This window comes from Mugil cephalus, chromosome 6 (assembly GCF_022458985.1).
Source record: "Mugil cephalus isolate CIBA_MC_2020 chromosome 6, CIBA_Mcephalus_1.1, whole genome shotgun sequence".
In the NCBI taxonomy this organism is placed as follows: domain Eukaryota; kingdom Metazoa; phylum Chordata; class Actinopteri; order Mugiliformes; family Mugilidae; genus Mugil; species Mugil cephalus.
The window spans coordinates 22403932-22419109 of record NC_061775.1 but is presented as its reverse complement, the minus strand read 5'-3'; the positions used below and the strand labels follow the sequence as shown (position 1 = coordinate 22419109).

General features: G+C 40.9%; 1 protein-coding gene across 4 annotated transcripts in view; it reads left to right on the top strand.

Annotated features, from left to right (window-relative positions):
- Positions 1 to 15178, top strand: part of pde4ba (phosphodiesterase 4B, cAMP-specific a) — a 181419-nt gene that overhangs the window by 101060 nt on the left and 65181 nt on the right. Inside the window, exons 1-2 of one of the 4 annotated variants that reach the window (XM_047588343.1) lie at positions 5071 to 5337; positions 5531 to 5663. The exons of the other annotated variants lie outside the window; for them this stretch is intronic. Of the exons in view, the coding sequence (XP_047444299.1) occupies positions 5563 to 5663 (101 nt within the window). The 5' untranslated portion in view covers positions 5071 to 5337; positions 5531 to 5562. Of the gene's footprint in view, positions 1 to 5070; positions 5338 to 5530; positions 5664 to 15178 lie in introns of those variants that run through there. 4 annotated transcript variants of the gene reach the window in all.

Genomic DNA, 15178 nt, shown 5'->3' with positions numbered 1-15178 from the left:
GCGGTAAAGTACAAGCAAAGAGGTGTTCGCAGTAAAAGTAAAAACACCACGCCTCGCTCCACGTGAACCGCCGTGCGTCGAGGACACTCCGGCTGCGTCAGGGGATGCCCTGCCACCCTTAAACCATGTTCAGGAAGGAAGCAGCTGTCGCCATGGCTACAGATTGACACCTTTAGCGTCGTAATTGTTGCGCTCATTGCAGTTTTGTTGCATGAGGCCGGTTCTTCCCTTGTGTTCATTCAGGGGAGGTGACAAATTAAAGCAGCGTTTGCTGTCAGGCTTACACTTGATTATAATATCATGTAATCACACAATAACAAACCAATTAGATGTAAGTCAGTCTTTTATTGACATGAAAGAGTAAAATTAACTATTTTTTCCATTTGTTTCTATGTAGCTCCCAACGTCCTGCTATTGCGACATTAAAAATGAAATACCACCATTTGTCTGGAATTGGGGCTTAAAGTTGAGTCTTAAGCTCTAAAAAATCAGATTAGTGATGATCTGGGGATAGAAGAGTATTATTTCTAATCAATGCACATCCGCTGTTGGGGCTTTTTAGAATCCACGTTCACAGCTTGGCTTCGGAACAGGTGACCTCTCCAGTGCAATGGGCTCTGGATGTTGCTCGTGATGAGCCATGATACCATATGTACGAGCTCCACACGTCATTTTCTGTGAGGCTGATTAGAGATTTTTTGTGGATCACTCACATCTTGATGTCAGAGGTCAAACATCACTTGTTAGGAATTCATCTGCAATCATTGAAGATTGTCTTCCACGAGTGCATTTTTTCCCCCTACTGCTAAAAATGTCTGTGTGTCTTGTCTTGTCTTCCGCGGCTTTGAAGATCTTGTCTTCCTATCAGTCTGCCCCTATGAACTCTACGTTTCTGCTTCTCTTCTCTTGGTTTATATTGAAATAGCTTTCAGAGATCGTGTCTGTTGTTTGATCCTGATTCAGCACGAGCGCTTCGTGTTTGCACAAGGGAGACGGCTTTCACGTCTGAGGCGAAGTTGTGCCTGTCAAGTTCTGTCAAACATGTCTGAGCTTCTATTCACAGCCCTTTTTTGTGGTTCTGTGAGACAATAAGTTGTCTTCTGTTTTTATTTATTTATTTATTTATTTGCTGTGTCATATCGATTCAGAACACACGGCCGATCCAGATTAGCCACAGTTTGACAGGCTACTTTTAAGCTGTCAGAGGGAAGGCCGATCGATGCTTACTTACTTAGCTCTCTGCTTTAATGTCAAACACTTTTAAAGCTTAAGATTTTTTTTTTTTTTTAAATACAGGATCATTTTGCAATTTCTTCTTGAATCCAAGAATCAAAAAATATGTTAATTTAAAAAAAAAAAATCCCAAAAGATGATCAAAAACTGTTGAGTTTAAGGAGGTAATTAAGGAGTAACTTGCGCCATCATTCGTCAATCAATAGATTCTTGCGGCGTGATTGAGGGTTTGCAGACATGCACTGAGTTTTCCACACTCTCCTATCACCGTAATTCATAATTATAGGTGTAATGTTATTGTGGGGTCTTCATCACTTTCCCCACAGAACAGCAAATTACTACAGAGCCCTTATCACTGTCATTTTGATGCATCGTGAAGTAATATTGGAAAGAACTGTGCTCGCATTGTGTGCAACGCTGGCAGTCAGTTCCTTTCCTGAGGGCACGGCTCATCTGGTTACACATCTCGCATGCCACAGCGAGTTTTGAGCCTTGTCCCCTCCAACTGGAGGCTGACTGCAATGCGCGCACTGCCATCTTGCGGATGCTGACGCCTGCAGCCTGTGGCCGTGGAGGCCTTGTTTGTAATTCATTGGAAGTGAAATGGCTCCCTCTGGTGTTCGGAGAAGAGTACAGGTTCGTTTTACCTAAAACGATGTGAGATCAGTTTGGTAAAAAAGAGGCTCAAATGAAGAATATTTACTTTCAGCGGGGGAGTTGTATAAATGTATGAGAATAAATACAGGTAGGCCAGCCGAGAGTAGATATCATGCACGGGGTTTTTAGCACCACATACTATAATTAGAAGTATTTGTTTTGTTGCCAAGGTTGTGTTATTGTTGTGCCCTGGTGTCTTGGCATGATGTTTGTGTCTGATTCATTTTATGAGAAAATGAAAGAGAGCAGAAACAAAGCGGATAGCCACGCAACCAGACATTTTTTACGAAGTGTAATGTTTTTTTAAGGTTGCTATTTACACTGATCAGGCACAACATTCCTAATATTGTATCGGTTGTGCCTCCAAAACAGTTGTAACTCATCAGAGAATGGGCATGGGCCTTCTGAGCGTGTCCTGTGGTGACTTTCTTGGGATCTAGTGAATTTTGAGGCCAGGTCAACACTTTTTTCCTAAACCGATTTGTGCGTGTGTCTGTGTCAGGCTGCATCCTGCTGCTATTAAGGATTGTCATTCCCATGAGGCGGGTGTCCCTGGTCCCTGGTCTGGTCTGGTCTGGGTGGGTGGTACATGCCTAAATAACATCCTCATGAATGAATGCCAGATCCAAAAGTTTCCCAGCAGAAGGTTGCATTGTCACAAAATAGTCAGTGTTATTTACTTGTCTTGTATTTAACTTTTTTTTTTTTTTTTTTTTTCACTACAAGAGTCTCTGATTAACCTTGTCACATGTATTTTGATTTTGGCTTCCTTGACTTTGACGGATCAGAGCTTGAAGCAGGAGTCTCTCTAATTTTAAAGTGGTTTGACTGTGTGAAGCCAATAAATCATGTAAGAACAGAGGGGGCTTTCTTTGGAAATACACAGTTTTCCGCTTATTCAGTTACCAAATTTATCCGTGACTTTAAAGGAATTGGACAGGATCCAGTATCGGCGAGAGTTCACGGCCGCGTATCACAAAGACTCGACCCTCCAGAGATCATTAAGGAGGAAGGTCGTCGCCTTTGCGCTGTATTCATTCAGCCCCGTGGCCGCTGTATCTTCCTTTTCTCTCGTCCCCAGCCTGGGAACGGAGTGGTGATTCAGGTTTGATCTCCGTGATTCTGTTCCTCCCCTTCTGTGGTTTTGTAAGGGCCTGTGTTATGTGTCATCATTCTGATTAAAGCTCAAGTTGGTTACGAGGAAGCGTACGTGTCCTGTCAAGACGGCAGTTGTTATAAGAAGATGTCATTTAGGAGGGGTTTCCTTTGGAATTTCATAAGAAACATAAAACTGTCACAGACTGGCTCCGGGAGACAGGAATTAGAAAGTGTCAGCTTTAGAAAGAAAGACCTGAAAGATCTGAATACTCCCGACTTTTAATAAATCTGGGGGACTCAAAAAACATGTGTTGATCTGGCCTCCAAATTCACTAGATCCCAAACTGATGAGCTATCTGTGGTATGATCTACAGAGGCCCCTCCCCTCAACCCATAGGACCCAAAGGACCCCCCACCAACAACATCCTGTTGACAGACGCAGCAGGACGCCCTCAGAAGACCCATGTCCAATCACAACTGTTTTGGAGGCAGGAGGGAGACCCACACAATATTAGGAAGGCGGTCATAATGTTATGCATGATTCATGCAAGGAGCATTAAGATGACCAAGTTGAATTTAGTTGGACCAAATAACCAAGGTTAATTCTTAGATCATAGGTCTTAAACATGGGGTCATTTTTTTATACATATATGTGTGTATATATACACACACACACATTTGAATAGTTTAATATTGAATACAGAATGATAATAATAATGTATATTCATAACTAGCACTAGGCTGAGTTTAATATAGATCACATATAGTAGGCAGGGGATCCCTGCTTAATCTCTCCATCAGTTTGGGGGTCCTTGAAGATCCCTGTCGTAGATTATTAATAATTTTTTTTATCATTTTAATTTCCCAAACCTCAAATTACATTACTATTATAATACATTTTCACATCTGTGGCGACACCTGAAATCTCAGGCTAAATATCCCCGCGCACCGTCGCACAGAGAAAAAAAAAAAAAAAAAATCCCGCTGTAGTTCCGTTGCCAGCTCACGGCCACGTACGACTGTATCGCCGTGTGTTTTTGACCCTTCGCACTGACATTTCCACAAAGCCGTCATGAGGGTGGTGATGAAGCAGGGGCCCCGGGTGTCAGGATACTGTACGGTGCCAGCGGGCTCTGTGGCGCCCCGCGATGGCGCCAGATGCCACCTCTTTCTCACACGGACCTACGCTGACAGTTAAGGTAGACCAGGCTGCTGGGAAAACGGGGAATAAAAGGCGCAATAATGTGCTGCCAGCACAAACTGTACTGTATATACATTAGATGGTGTTATATCTTTTTCTTTTTTTTGTTACTTTATAATAATCGTACATCTTTTGACACTAGACATTTGGCATAAACATTACACAAATGTGCAGATTTTTTCTATTTATTTATTAAAGTCTTAGGAAAGAATTAGTTATAGTAACGAAGATGTTTTATATTTTAAAAATAAAAATAATTATAATAATATTAAGAATAAGTTATACATGTTGGAAGATAAAGGATTATAAACTCACATTATATGACGTTGTAGTCCACTGCAAATAATGTATGACAGGTTTTATATACTGATATTTAAAAAGGCAAATAAAGGACTTTAAGTCAAATTTTTTTATTTTTATTATGGGTTTACAAGATCATTTCATGCTGCTCCAACCAATATTTGACAATGAAATCTTTATCCGTGCACTGGCACCAAATGCATAAATCGCTGAAGATTAAGAGTTTGTACACACATTTCATTGTTTATCGATCCATTTCACAGTAGACTAACCCTCTCGGTTCAACATTACACGCGCAGCACAGGAGCGACACAGCCGCTTCATTTATTTGCGTGTCTGCATGTTTTGTTTTTTGTTTTTTTGTTAGTTTTTTTTTCCCCCCCAACAGCAACGCGGTTTAATTAAATCTGACCGGGTGAGTGATGCGCAGATCATGACTCCACTCCGGTGACTCCACTCCAGAACTTAGAGGTTCCTCCTCACTCTGCTGGGCAGCGCTGAAGGGAACAGAGCTCCATACACACATACTATATATATATGCACACACACACACACACCAGCATGGGGAGGAAGTATAGTCTGTGAGGCGGAGAAGAGTCTAAAAGAGCTCACACACAGAGAGAGAGAGAGAAAGAGGACGCGTCACAGTGTGGACGAGCGGCTTAAATAGTTCCGTAGTGTGACGCATGGACTGCCGCCTGTATTGTTGTTGGTTGTGTGTGACATGAGATGAAGTGTGTGGGGAAGGTGTCCGGATACCTGTTTGCTGCTTTTATTTGTCCCGCAGAGAGGCTGGCTGATGGATAACCCGCTGAGTAACTTTTTTTTGCTAACAGAGGCTTTTATAGGTAATGATTGTTAAATGTCTCCAGTTGTGTATAATGTGTGTGTAGCTGTTTTACTTCAGCATTTGTAGCGTTAAGTGTATACTAGTGCTGTGGGCATTCACTTGCCTAGTGCTTGTAAACTGCTGCATATTTGAGACTAACCGGGCGTGTTGTTGCGATGTGTTTGTGGTTGGTTTGCGTGTGTGCCGGCTAGTGTGTGCATGAGTGCATGCGTGTGTCGGGGACATGTACCGGCGTTCACCCTGTGCCAGAGGAAGGGTTCATTTTGACTTCAGTGAGGAAGTCGTCAGGAAACTCCACGCCGCCAACCATGGCCATACTCAGAGGTTAGGACATAATCACACACACACACACACACACACACACAAACTCTTCATCTTTGCTTCTCACTTACACTTGCCTCTGTCCAGCTGCTGAAATAACTCTTCCATTAAAATAGTTTTCACTGACGTTGTCCACTCCTCGCTCCCTGAGCGTCCCTGAACGCCTCTTTTTGTTGTGTGTTTGTGCGCTATGTGCAGGTTCACTTCCTATTTCCCATACATTAAGCAATCCACCCATGTGTTTCTTGTCATTATAGTAATGCTCAGCTGGAATGTGCGTGTCACATGGTTAGAAAATCCAGCTTGCTTAGACTGGGTGGTTATGGCTGCACTTTTTTTTTTTTTTTTTTTTTTTTTTGCACGGCAATGTTTGCAGAAGCTTGCGTGTTGTGTTTGCCCAGTTAAGAGGCTCAAGTACTTTGCCATGCAAATCAGTCTGGAAGAGTTGATATGAATTTGTTTATTATCCTGACTCCCTTTTTTTTTTTGGTCACCGGTAAATATAGTCTGGTTTCTGTGGCCATCTGACAACAAGATGACCCAAAGGATGCGAGCATAAAAAGAAAAAAATGACATTGAAGGGTCTGTGATCTCCTTAGCCCGTGGCAAGTCTGGTAAATTCAACCTTGCTGTCATGCAGGATTTCTCATCTGACATCTATCCATTGTTGCGTTTAAGCCTTTAATGACACCAGTGTCTGTACGCGTAGTTATTACTGGGTGAATGTTTCTTTGCCAACTACAAAAAGAAAACAAAAAAATGTTGGGTCGGGGATCTTGAATGGATGAGTTGCAAAGTGATTAACATGATACATTTTTGCACAACCAGATCAGTCTGAGCAATCTTTTGTACCAATCACCTTACGCAGGGTCCCCAAAGAACACGGTGTCCTGTAAAGAATCAAAACAGTCATCGTCCAAATTACGAGGAGACGTATTTTCCCACGTGTTTGTTCAGGCATCAAAAAAGTCGTGGCTCAACACCATGTAGGGGAACTGTGAATACGAGACGATTTTTGGATTTAGTTTTATGTCCCCAGTGCAATTTGGGTGAACTGAGACTGTATTGGAATAAATATTATCATAGTTCTGCGCTGCACTGCCATTTTTTCATTGCGCCTCTAGCGCAGCGGGAATAGGCTAAACGACATGAGGCCGATCTCTGAGATTTAAGCAGACAATCTCAAGAGCCTGTGTGGACTTTAGCCAATTAAACATTCAGGACCATTTTTTTGTTTACACTTGACGCTGAGTAAATTTACATAAAAGAATCAGTAGAGCAAGAGATGCACCAAATAAACCTTGTGCCACCGCCTTAAAACAGGAACCTCTGTTCTTGCAATTTATTTAAATTAGCTACCACAGTGTTTGTTGAAGTTGTAATTTGATTCAAGTAATTTCGAATCTTATCTTTCGCAATGACAATTATGTACATGTACATTTTGGAGACACAAGGGAGAGGTGATCATAATGTTATGACTGATCAGTTTAAGTATTTTAATAATTCAGAACTAACTTTGTACTGTAGCACGATGCGAGGAAGAAAAAAACTTCCAGCCATGTGTTTTTTGTAGCGTTACCCGCAAAGTCTGGCAGCTGATTTTCCTATTTGGTCACTACTGATATGAGTGACAGACAGACAGCTATTATAAAGACACAGTCGTCCTTTATCGCTGTGTCACTTCAGCTGCTGTGGCATCTGTTTTAGAGATGTCATGTACAGAGAAGCCAGTATAATAAGAAACGAGAGGCACCGGTGCATGTTGATTGCTGACTGTTTCTAGGAAGGAAATAAAGCGGCGTGAAAAACTAGGCTGGGTCTCACCCCAGGAGGACTGTGGGTATTCTGGCACAGCCGGAGACCCATCAGGCTGGTGGCCGGGGACTTCTGCAGAGGAGAGTGTGAAATACTGAAATGAATACAACTAAAAATTAAAAATAGATGCCTCCACCGTTACGTAAATGCTCCAACAGCTTAAAATCAAATTAGGTATTTTTAGGTAACTTTGGGTATTAGGAAAAGGTTGTTTTTTTAAAAAAAAAAAAAAAAATCTTAATCTTAAAAATAACACGATGACAAAATTGAACGTGTAATCGTGGATGTCTGGGAAAGCTGAGGTCTGGAGACGTCCACCTCTGGTTGGGTTGGGTTCCACCTCTATGACTGAGGGTTTCCTGTGGAAAGTACTGGACTATACTGAAGAAAGAAGAAGTACACAGATGCTGTACTGTACTAGGCCGCAAGTTTGAATCATTAGACAGGTAGTGGAGACCCACGTGAGCACTGGGAAATAATAACTCCATGACTGCTTCCTCACACGGCTCTTTGCTGTGAATGTATGCGCTTTTGTGCAGACATGCCCTGTGCCTTTTAGGCGTTTATGATGATGGGTGTGTATGAACTAGTCCACATGCTGCATATGTATCCCGGGGATTGTTTTTCCTACGTCCAGCTAGAACAGATAATCTCTTGGGGAGATGGTCAGTGACCTGGATTCCTATGGCAAAATAACAAAGATCACAGCTCCCTTTCATCTACAGAAGTTATGCAGGGTGCTGCTTCCCGCTTTATTTTCGGACTCACTTGTACAGATAAGCAAGGACTTTTGGAACGGATACTGTCTGTAAGGCCTGTATGATCTCCCTTTTAAAATCATATAGTAACTAATAATGACCATAAACAAGGTTCTCCTCAACCCAGATCTCCTTTGAGTTCTGTGACACATTTAGCTTGAAGCGCAGGACTTGGAATAAAAGAGTTTTGAGTTTTGTGCTCGCTTGCTCATGGGTGGGGTGCATCTCCATGTTATAGAGCTTGTGATTTAACAGTATGATTTTTTTTTTTTTTTTTTTACTTGCAGCTTATAAAACCTTGTTGTGGACAATGCATGGATGCATAGACTGATTTTAGTGTGGCAGCCCAAACTTGAAATTAGTCACTGCTGCTGCTGTGAAGTAGGTTTGATGGAGAAAACGGTGATTATGTAATTTGAGATAATGACAATAATGATGATAATGGTGACTGGGAGTATCTGAAGAATTAAGACAATGGAATTAAGAGTTTAGAATTGGTGACACTGATATTGGCGGGACTGTAAAAGGTGAAATGATGGTGATAAATAGTTATGAATAACCGCTGGGATAGACTCCAGACCCTCCAGAGGACAAGCAGTTACAGAAAATGAATGAATGAAAGGATTGATGCGTCCAATGCTGAACCATTTGTGGATAAGTGGCGTTTCACTGCGGTCAAAGGTCAAAGATACGAACACCAAATTGAACTACCTGCAAAGACTGTGATGTCCTCAAGGCCAGCCTCAAGCAGATCGGTCCCTCTGTATGAGCTGCTCAAGATTTCCTTCTGTTTAAAGGGAGTTTTTCCTCGTCACCGTCGCCCTCATTCTCGCTCCGAGGGTTTCAGGTTGAGTTTGTAAAGGGTTTTTTTTTTAGACTGTTCTGACTTAACAGGCTGAACTGGCTGAAAATTGCCAACTAGGGGTCTGTCTATTGTCACCGTCATGATGTGTCACGGCTAATTTAATTCGTAATGAATTGTCCCTTTCCAGCTTGGAATAATATTAAAGTGAAACCATGCGAGGAGTTTTAAGGGGGTTCTCCTTGTTTGGTGGAAAATGCTTATCTGAAATGGGACAAGAAGTGGATAAGAGGACAGTTTTGGTCACAAGCCAACAATAATTGAAAGCAGCTTCCGAATTAATGTGTCCAATCCAATCTAAATTGCATTTCCCTTTGGAACGTAGTGGCAGAAGTGGTAGGACTAAAATGGGAATATATTCAAGTATATATTTATATATTCAAGTATGTATATATATTCAATATATTCACTACTCTGCAATGTACCAGTCCAGGAATGTTTTTTTTTTCCCATTTTTCCTCCTCACTCAACTGATCACTTTTCAACTGACACATGCTCTCTTTGTGTTCCTCTGGAGAGTTCGTGTAAACATACTTTTCACTTCCTCTCTTTCGGTTCATATGTCACCATCACCTTCTGCTATAAGTAATCTCTCACTTCACTCACGCATATACACAGCCACACACTCATTCAATTTGCCACACACTCACCGCCATGCCACTACTGCTTTGTGTGTTTCCTGGTGTGACACGAGGCCTGTGTATTTAGACTGTGACTGTTTCTGAATGTGAGCATCTGCAGGATGACTTCGTACCTAAGTGGGCATGTATAATTACGATTACGTTCATGCCCTCATTTCTATTAATAAGTCCAGTATCTAGTTGGCTTCCTGAGTCATCTTCGTTTTTTGTTTGGCCTAAGATGGCAAAAGTTCACAGCATGTATTTGATTCTCATGTTGAATTTATATTGATGTATCTCATACATAAATTAAACTTAAGGACCAGTTGTATTTAATGCTAATTATCCTCATATTTTCATTCATTTACTTTGCAAGGCTCGTCAGTAGATTACTAATTGAATAATACAGGCTTGTCACGGTTTACCATAAAACCTTTTTCCTTGTTGGGTCAGTACATTAAACTAGTTGCTAGTGTTGAAGTTACATTTATAGTTATGTCTGAAAGGTGCATTCTCAGCATTGTAATTATGTACAAGGGCTGCAGAAACAGCATGAAGGGAACCATAGCAGCGGTTAATGGACAGCTTGGACATCCTGTATTTACCACAAGTTGCTCTAACACATTAAGGAAGTAGAAAAAATATCCAAATATCCCCACTGTGAACCATCTGTCTGTTTTGAATGAATGCTTTCATGTCTAAAACCAGACTGATTTTAAAGATATCTAGAGAGCTCACCATCCCTCTGCATTGAAGCATAACAGTATAACCTAATGTGTAGGTCTCCTTTGTGCCTCCGAAACAGTTGTCATCAGAGAATGAACATGGGCCTTCTGAGGATGTCCTGTGGAGTGGAGTCACCAAGATGTTTTTAATGGGGGCCTTTGGGTGCTATGGCTTGGTTAATCTGGAAATGGACTGGGTTCCAGTGAATTGCCGCCAAAACTGGGGTAATGTGTTCCTGTTTTTTGGCACCAGTTAATAGTCATCTGTTGCCAAGAAAGTGGTGGGTGGCTAAGCCTAATATAAAGTACATTGCCACAGTCTAAATGAGTTGTGATAAAAGGATTAAAATCTCAAGTTTCACTTTCACTTTGACCAGTTGTCTCAGTTGAAAAAAAGTGTACAAAGGTTACTTGCTGTCAAATGTTGATTTAAAGGCCCCAGATCACCATGAACCTTGGAGGTATCACTAGGCCCGGGCAGCATGACCTCAGTCTTTGTATTGGTTACATGCAAAAAAATGTATGATTGGCGATGCCTTAATTTCTGCAAAGCAAAAGTCGGTTTGAAGAGTAATCATTTGTTTAAGTGGCATAAAATTGACTGTCATCCGCATAAAAAGGGAATGCAATACCATGTTTATGGGAAGTTGATCCAAGATGATGCAAGTAGAGGGAAAACAGAATTGGGCCAAGTATAGAGCCTTGGGGCACTCCTGATCTAAGAGGTGCTGCATTGGACTTAGTGGCCCCAACACAGACAGAAAAACTTCTCTAAGTTTGGTAGGACCTAAACCAATTTAAAGCATGACCATGAAGTGTGAATGAATGTGAAAGTTCCAATGAAAATCATTAAAAACTCTCAACAGTGCTGACTCAGTACTGTTACGGTTTTATACATAGACTGAAACATCTTGAGAAATTTGGGTTCATCTAAGATTAGCTTCAGCTGGCAGGAAACAATTTTCTCCAGAATCATGGAGTGAAAAAGGAGTTTGGAGATTGGCCAAAAATCTGAAACTACAGAAAAGTCTAAGCCAGGCTTTTTAATCAGTGTCGCGCTCTAAAAACTCGCAGGTGCAATTCAGTTTGCTAAGCTGCTGTTTGTTACATCGAGCACACACGGTGCTAAGGTGGAAGAAACCTCTTTAAAAAGATGAGGTGGAACTGGATCGTTGGGAGACCCAGCAGCCTTCATATGACCAATTATCTCTGTTTGTGTCATTCGACGATGGTGATAAAGTGGCCATCTTGACTTGTTGAGTCCTGGTTAAAACTTTGCACTAATAGAAGCTCAAATGTTGGGAAATGTCTGCTTCAGCATCTGCATGTTTAGAAAAGCTCCTGTCAGTAGCCTATTTTTAGGTGTTTCTTCTGGAGATTCAGGGAAGAATATTTTCGGAACATTAAATTCTGCTTCTATTTTTGCTCGATCTGATGGGATCGCTCAATCAGCTCATCCATCCTTCTGGGGCATTTCACAGTTCTGGCACATTTCACTGAGCCTTCTGGTTAGACTTTAAGATCCATTGTCTGGCCCAAGCATTTTTCCACTACAACTACTACTACTACTACCACTACTACTACCAGTACTACTTCTTCAGCCCTAAGTTCTTCTAATAATGTCATATAGCGGATGTGTTCTTTTAGGGATTTTTTTCAGGTCAGATGTTTGTTAACATTAGCAGAATTGTTCGTTTAATGATGAAGCATGAGTCAATTCAAGAGTGAGCTGAAGAAATAATATTTGAACCTTGGCTAACACTGGGACAAACAGGAGGTGTTGCCATAGCAGCTCTGTTTGCACAGCGCGACAGACAAATGGTCACTGGTTTCCCCTCTCCTTAATACACAGGATGGAAGAGATTAATCCAAAGTATGGGAATGCTTTCTTCCCCTGTCTGCAACTCTGTGGTTCCCTTTATTAAGAAAAATGCACAAGTGTCTAGTTCTTTACAAAACTGTCTGCACATGGTTTTGTCTTTGGATTTTTTCCTGTCAATACTTAAATGGCTATAGTTGACTACAGTTCTTGTGACACGGACTTGTAAGTCTTAACCTTAGTCTTTAGCTTTACAGACAGTTTCAGCTTTTTGTTTAACTTCGCCAGCCGGCGATGTTCACTGTTTGTTCAACTTAATCTGTAGCAGCAGGTAGTTTACCTTGTGGATTCTTGCAAGATTTGTGGGATCACAAGATCACATCACAATCCATCTTGTGAGCTCTTCAGGCTGCAATTTATTGTGTTTAGCCTTTGGTAGACCATGGTAAGGAGAGTTCCAAAAACTAGTTTGACATTTGTTTACAAAGTCATGAAATACACTTGACCAAAAAGATTAAAAATAGCTGTAAAGTTTTGTTAAGGAATTCTTGAGTTGATCTCCAGATGATTGTTTTGATGATCTAATGATTTAGCATGACAGCTTCTTACATGAGAATGCAAAACATCTCTTTGTTATATTATTTTAATCTGGATGGATTTAGATTTTTGGACTGCTGCTTGGACTTAACATGATATATTGAAGGTGATACCAAACTCTTAGTTTTTTTTTCATTTCATTGACTAATGAAACAAATGCACACCAACCAGGCAAAACATTATGACCACCTTCCTAATGACGCGTAGGTCTCCCTTGTGCGTCCAAAGCAGTCCTGACTCTTCAGAGCATGTCCTGTGGTGTCTGGTAAAAGGATGTTGTTAGTGGGGGCCTATGGATTGAGTGGAGGACCCTCTGTGGATCATCCTACAGATACTTGATCAGTTTGGGATCTAGTGAATTTGGAGGCCAGGTCCACACCTCATTCTGTTCATTCATGTTTATTTAGTTGTTCCTAAACCGGTTATTGTGTGTGTGTCTGTGTCAGGCTGCATCCTGCTGTGGATGGCTGCTGCCATCAAGGAGTGTCACTCCTATGGGGTGGGGGGTGTCTGGTCTGGTCTAGGTGGATGGGACATGTCTAAGTAACGTCCACATGAATGAATGCCAGGTCCGTTTCCCAGCAGAACTTTGTCGTTGACAAGATGATCAATGTTATTTACTTCAGCAGTTAGTGGTCATGATGTTGTGGCTGTTTGGTGTAAACAGATTTCTCTTAATTATTGCTTCCTACCAACATCTATCCCAGCCACACTAGATCCCTGTCAGTCCCCATGCACCTACATTCAGATGACTCAACAAACAGGATACTGGTTTGTCTTGCTCTAACCGTAAATGAGAGTCAGTCTGGTGGTCACTGACTGCTGTCAACTTGAAACAATACCATTGTCTTACAGCTGGGAAGTGGAGCAATTTCCTAGGAAAAACAGAACATATTCCACCCATTTCTTGCCATCTCCACTTTGTGATGTTGTTTTTGGTGCGATGGTAGCAGTGCCACAGACTGTTTGTTTTGTAGATTGGGTTAGTCTGTGATAAGATAACTGGCTACCAGTGCCTGTTTTGTCTTTTTTTACCAATGTACCTGTATGGTCACTGTCTACAGTCCATAGTATGTCCCTTGTTATCTTACCTATATGTCATATTTTGATCCCATTCTGTCTAAATCAAGCATCATTGAAATGGTGTGTAAATCATAATTATCTTTTTTATTAATAGTTTATAAATCATATTATTATACATTATAAATGGTTAGTTGATCATTTATGAGCCATGGACATGAATAATCTATTCCCTGTCTGCCCTGTGAACAATCACAGCTAAAGACTAAATGGATCTAATTGTGATTTAATACCAGTTATAAGCGAAAACAATTTAATTACATTAATTAGTGTTAATTGGTGAAAAGCAAAAATATACAATGAAGTATATTTAATGTATTCATAAAATAAATTAATAGTTTCAAATTGAGCTTTTCTTTCCAGAAATATATTATTAAATAAATTTATGTAAACCGGAATATTATCTGTATTATTGAAATGTCTCCATTTGTATGTGGATACATAAATCTTCACACTTGATGTATCTAAAACAGTCTGTGACTCTGACTTTTAATATAGCTTTTCTTTCTCTATTTTTTATTTTTTTTATTTAACTTATGGATCATTATTCAAGTTGTATTGCTAAACCTATGTATTGTTTGTCTGTGCTTGTGGTACATTATTTGCCTTGAGTTGGTATTAAATATTAATTTTGGCCATTTATTGACACTGATAATTGTGTTTGGTTGTGTTGTCTAAGGATCAGGATCGCACGAAACGCAGTTTATTTTTTAAATCTATGTTAGTTTTGGTTCATTTGGGGACGCCATCAGCGTAGTAATGGTTCGCATTCGTTTGTGTATCTGCACCGCTGGGAGATTAGCATCCAACAAACCCGGCGAAATAAACTGATGGGTAAATCAAAAGTGAGCGAGCGTGCCCACTTTCTGTCTCTGTCACTCCGTCAGGGAGCTCGTCAGTCACACGGATGCAGCCGGATCATGGGAAAGGAATGTCGTGTAATCCTAGCAAATCATCCTTGGGTCAGAGAGGGCACTTCCTGATTGCTTTAGTGAAACACACCACCAAAACATGCCCGAGTCATCCCATAACGATGGAGTTCGATTTAAAACCCGTCCCTTATCCCGTAAGTCTGTGTCGCCCGGGTTTCTTTGGAAGGTTAGAGATGGCGCTGTGTCAAAAAAAAAAAAAAATGAAATAAACAAATGATTTCAACATGGCTGGTGATGCTTTGATCCTGTTCACACATGGTCGTTAAAGTCACTGAAGTCTGATTGATTGATTCCCGACTACCTAAGAAGC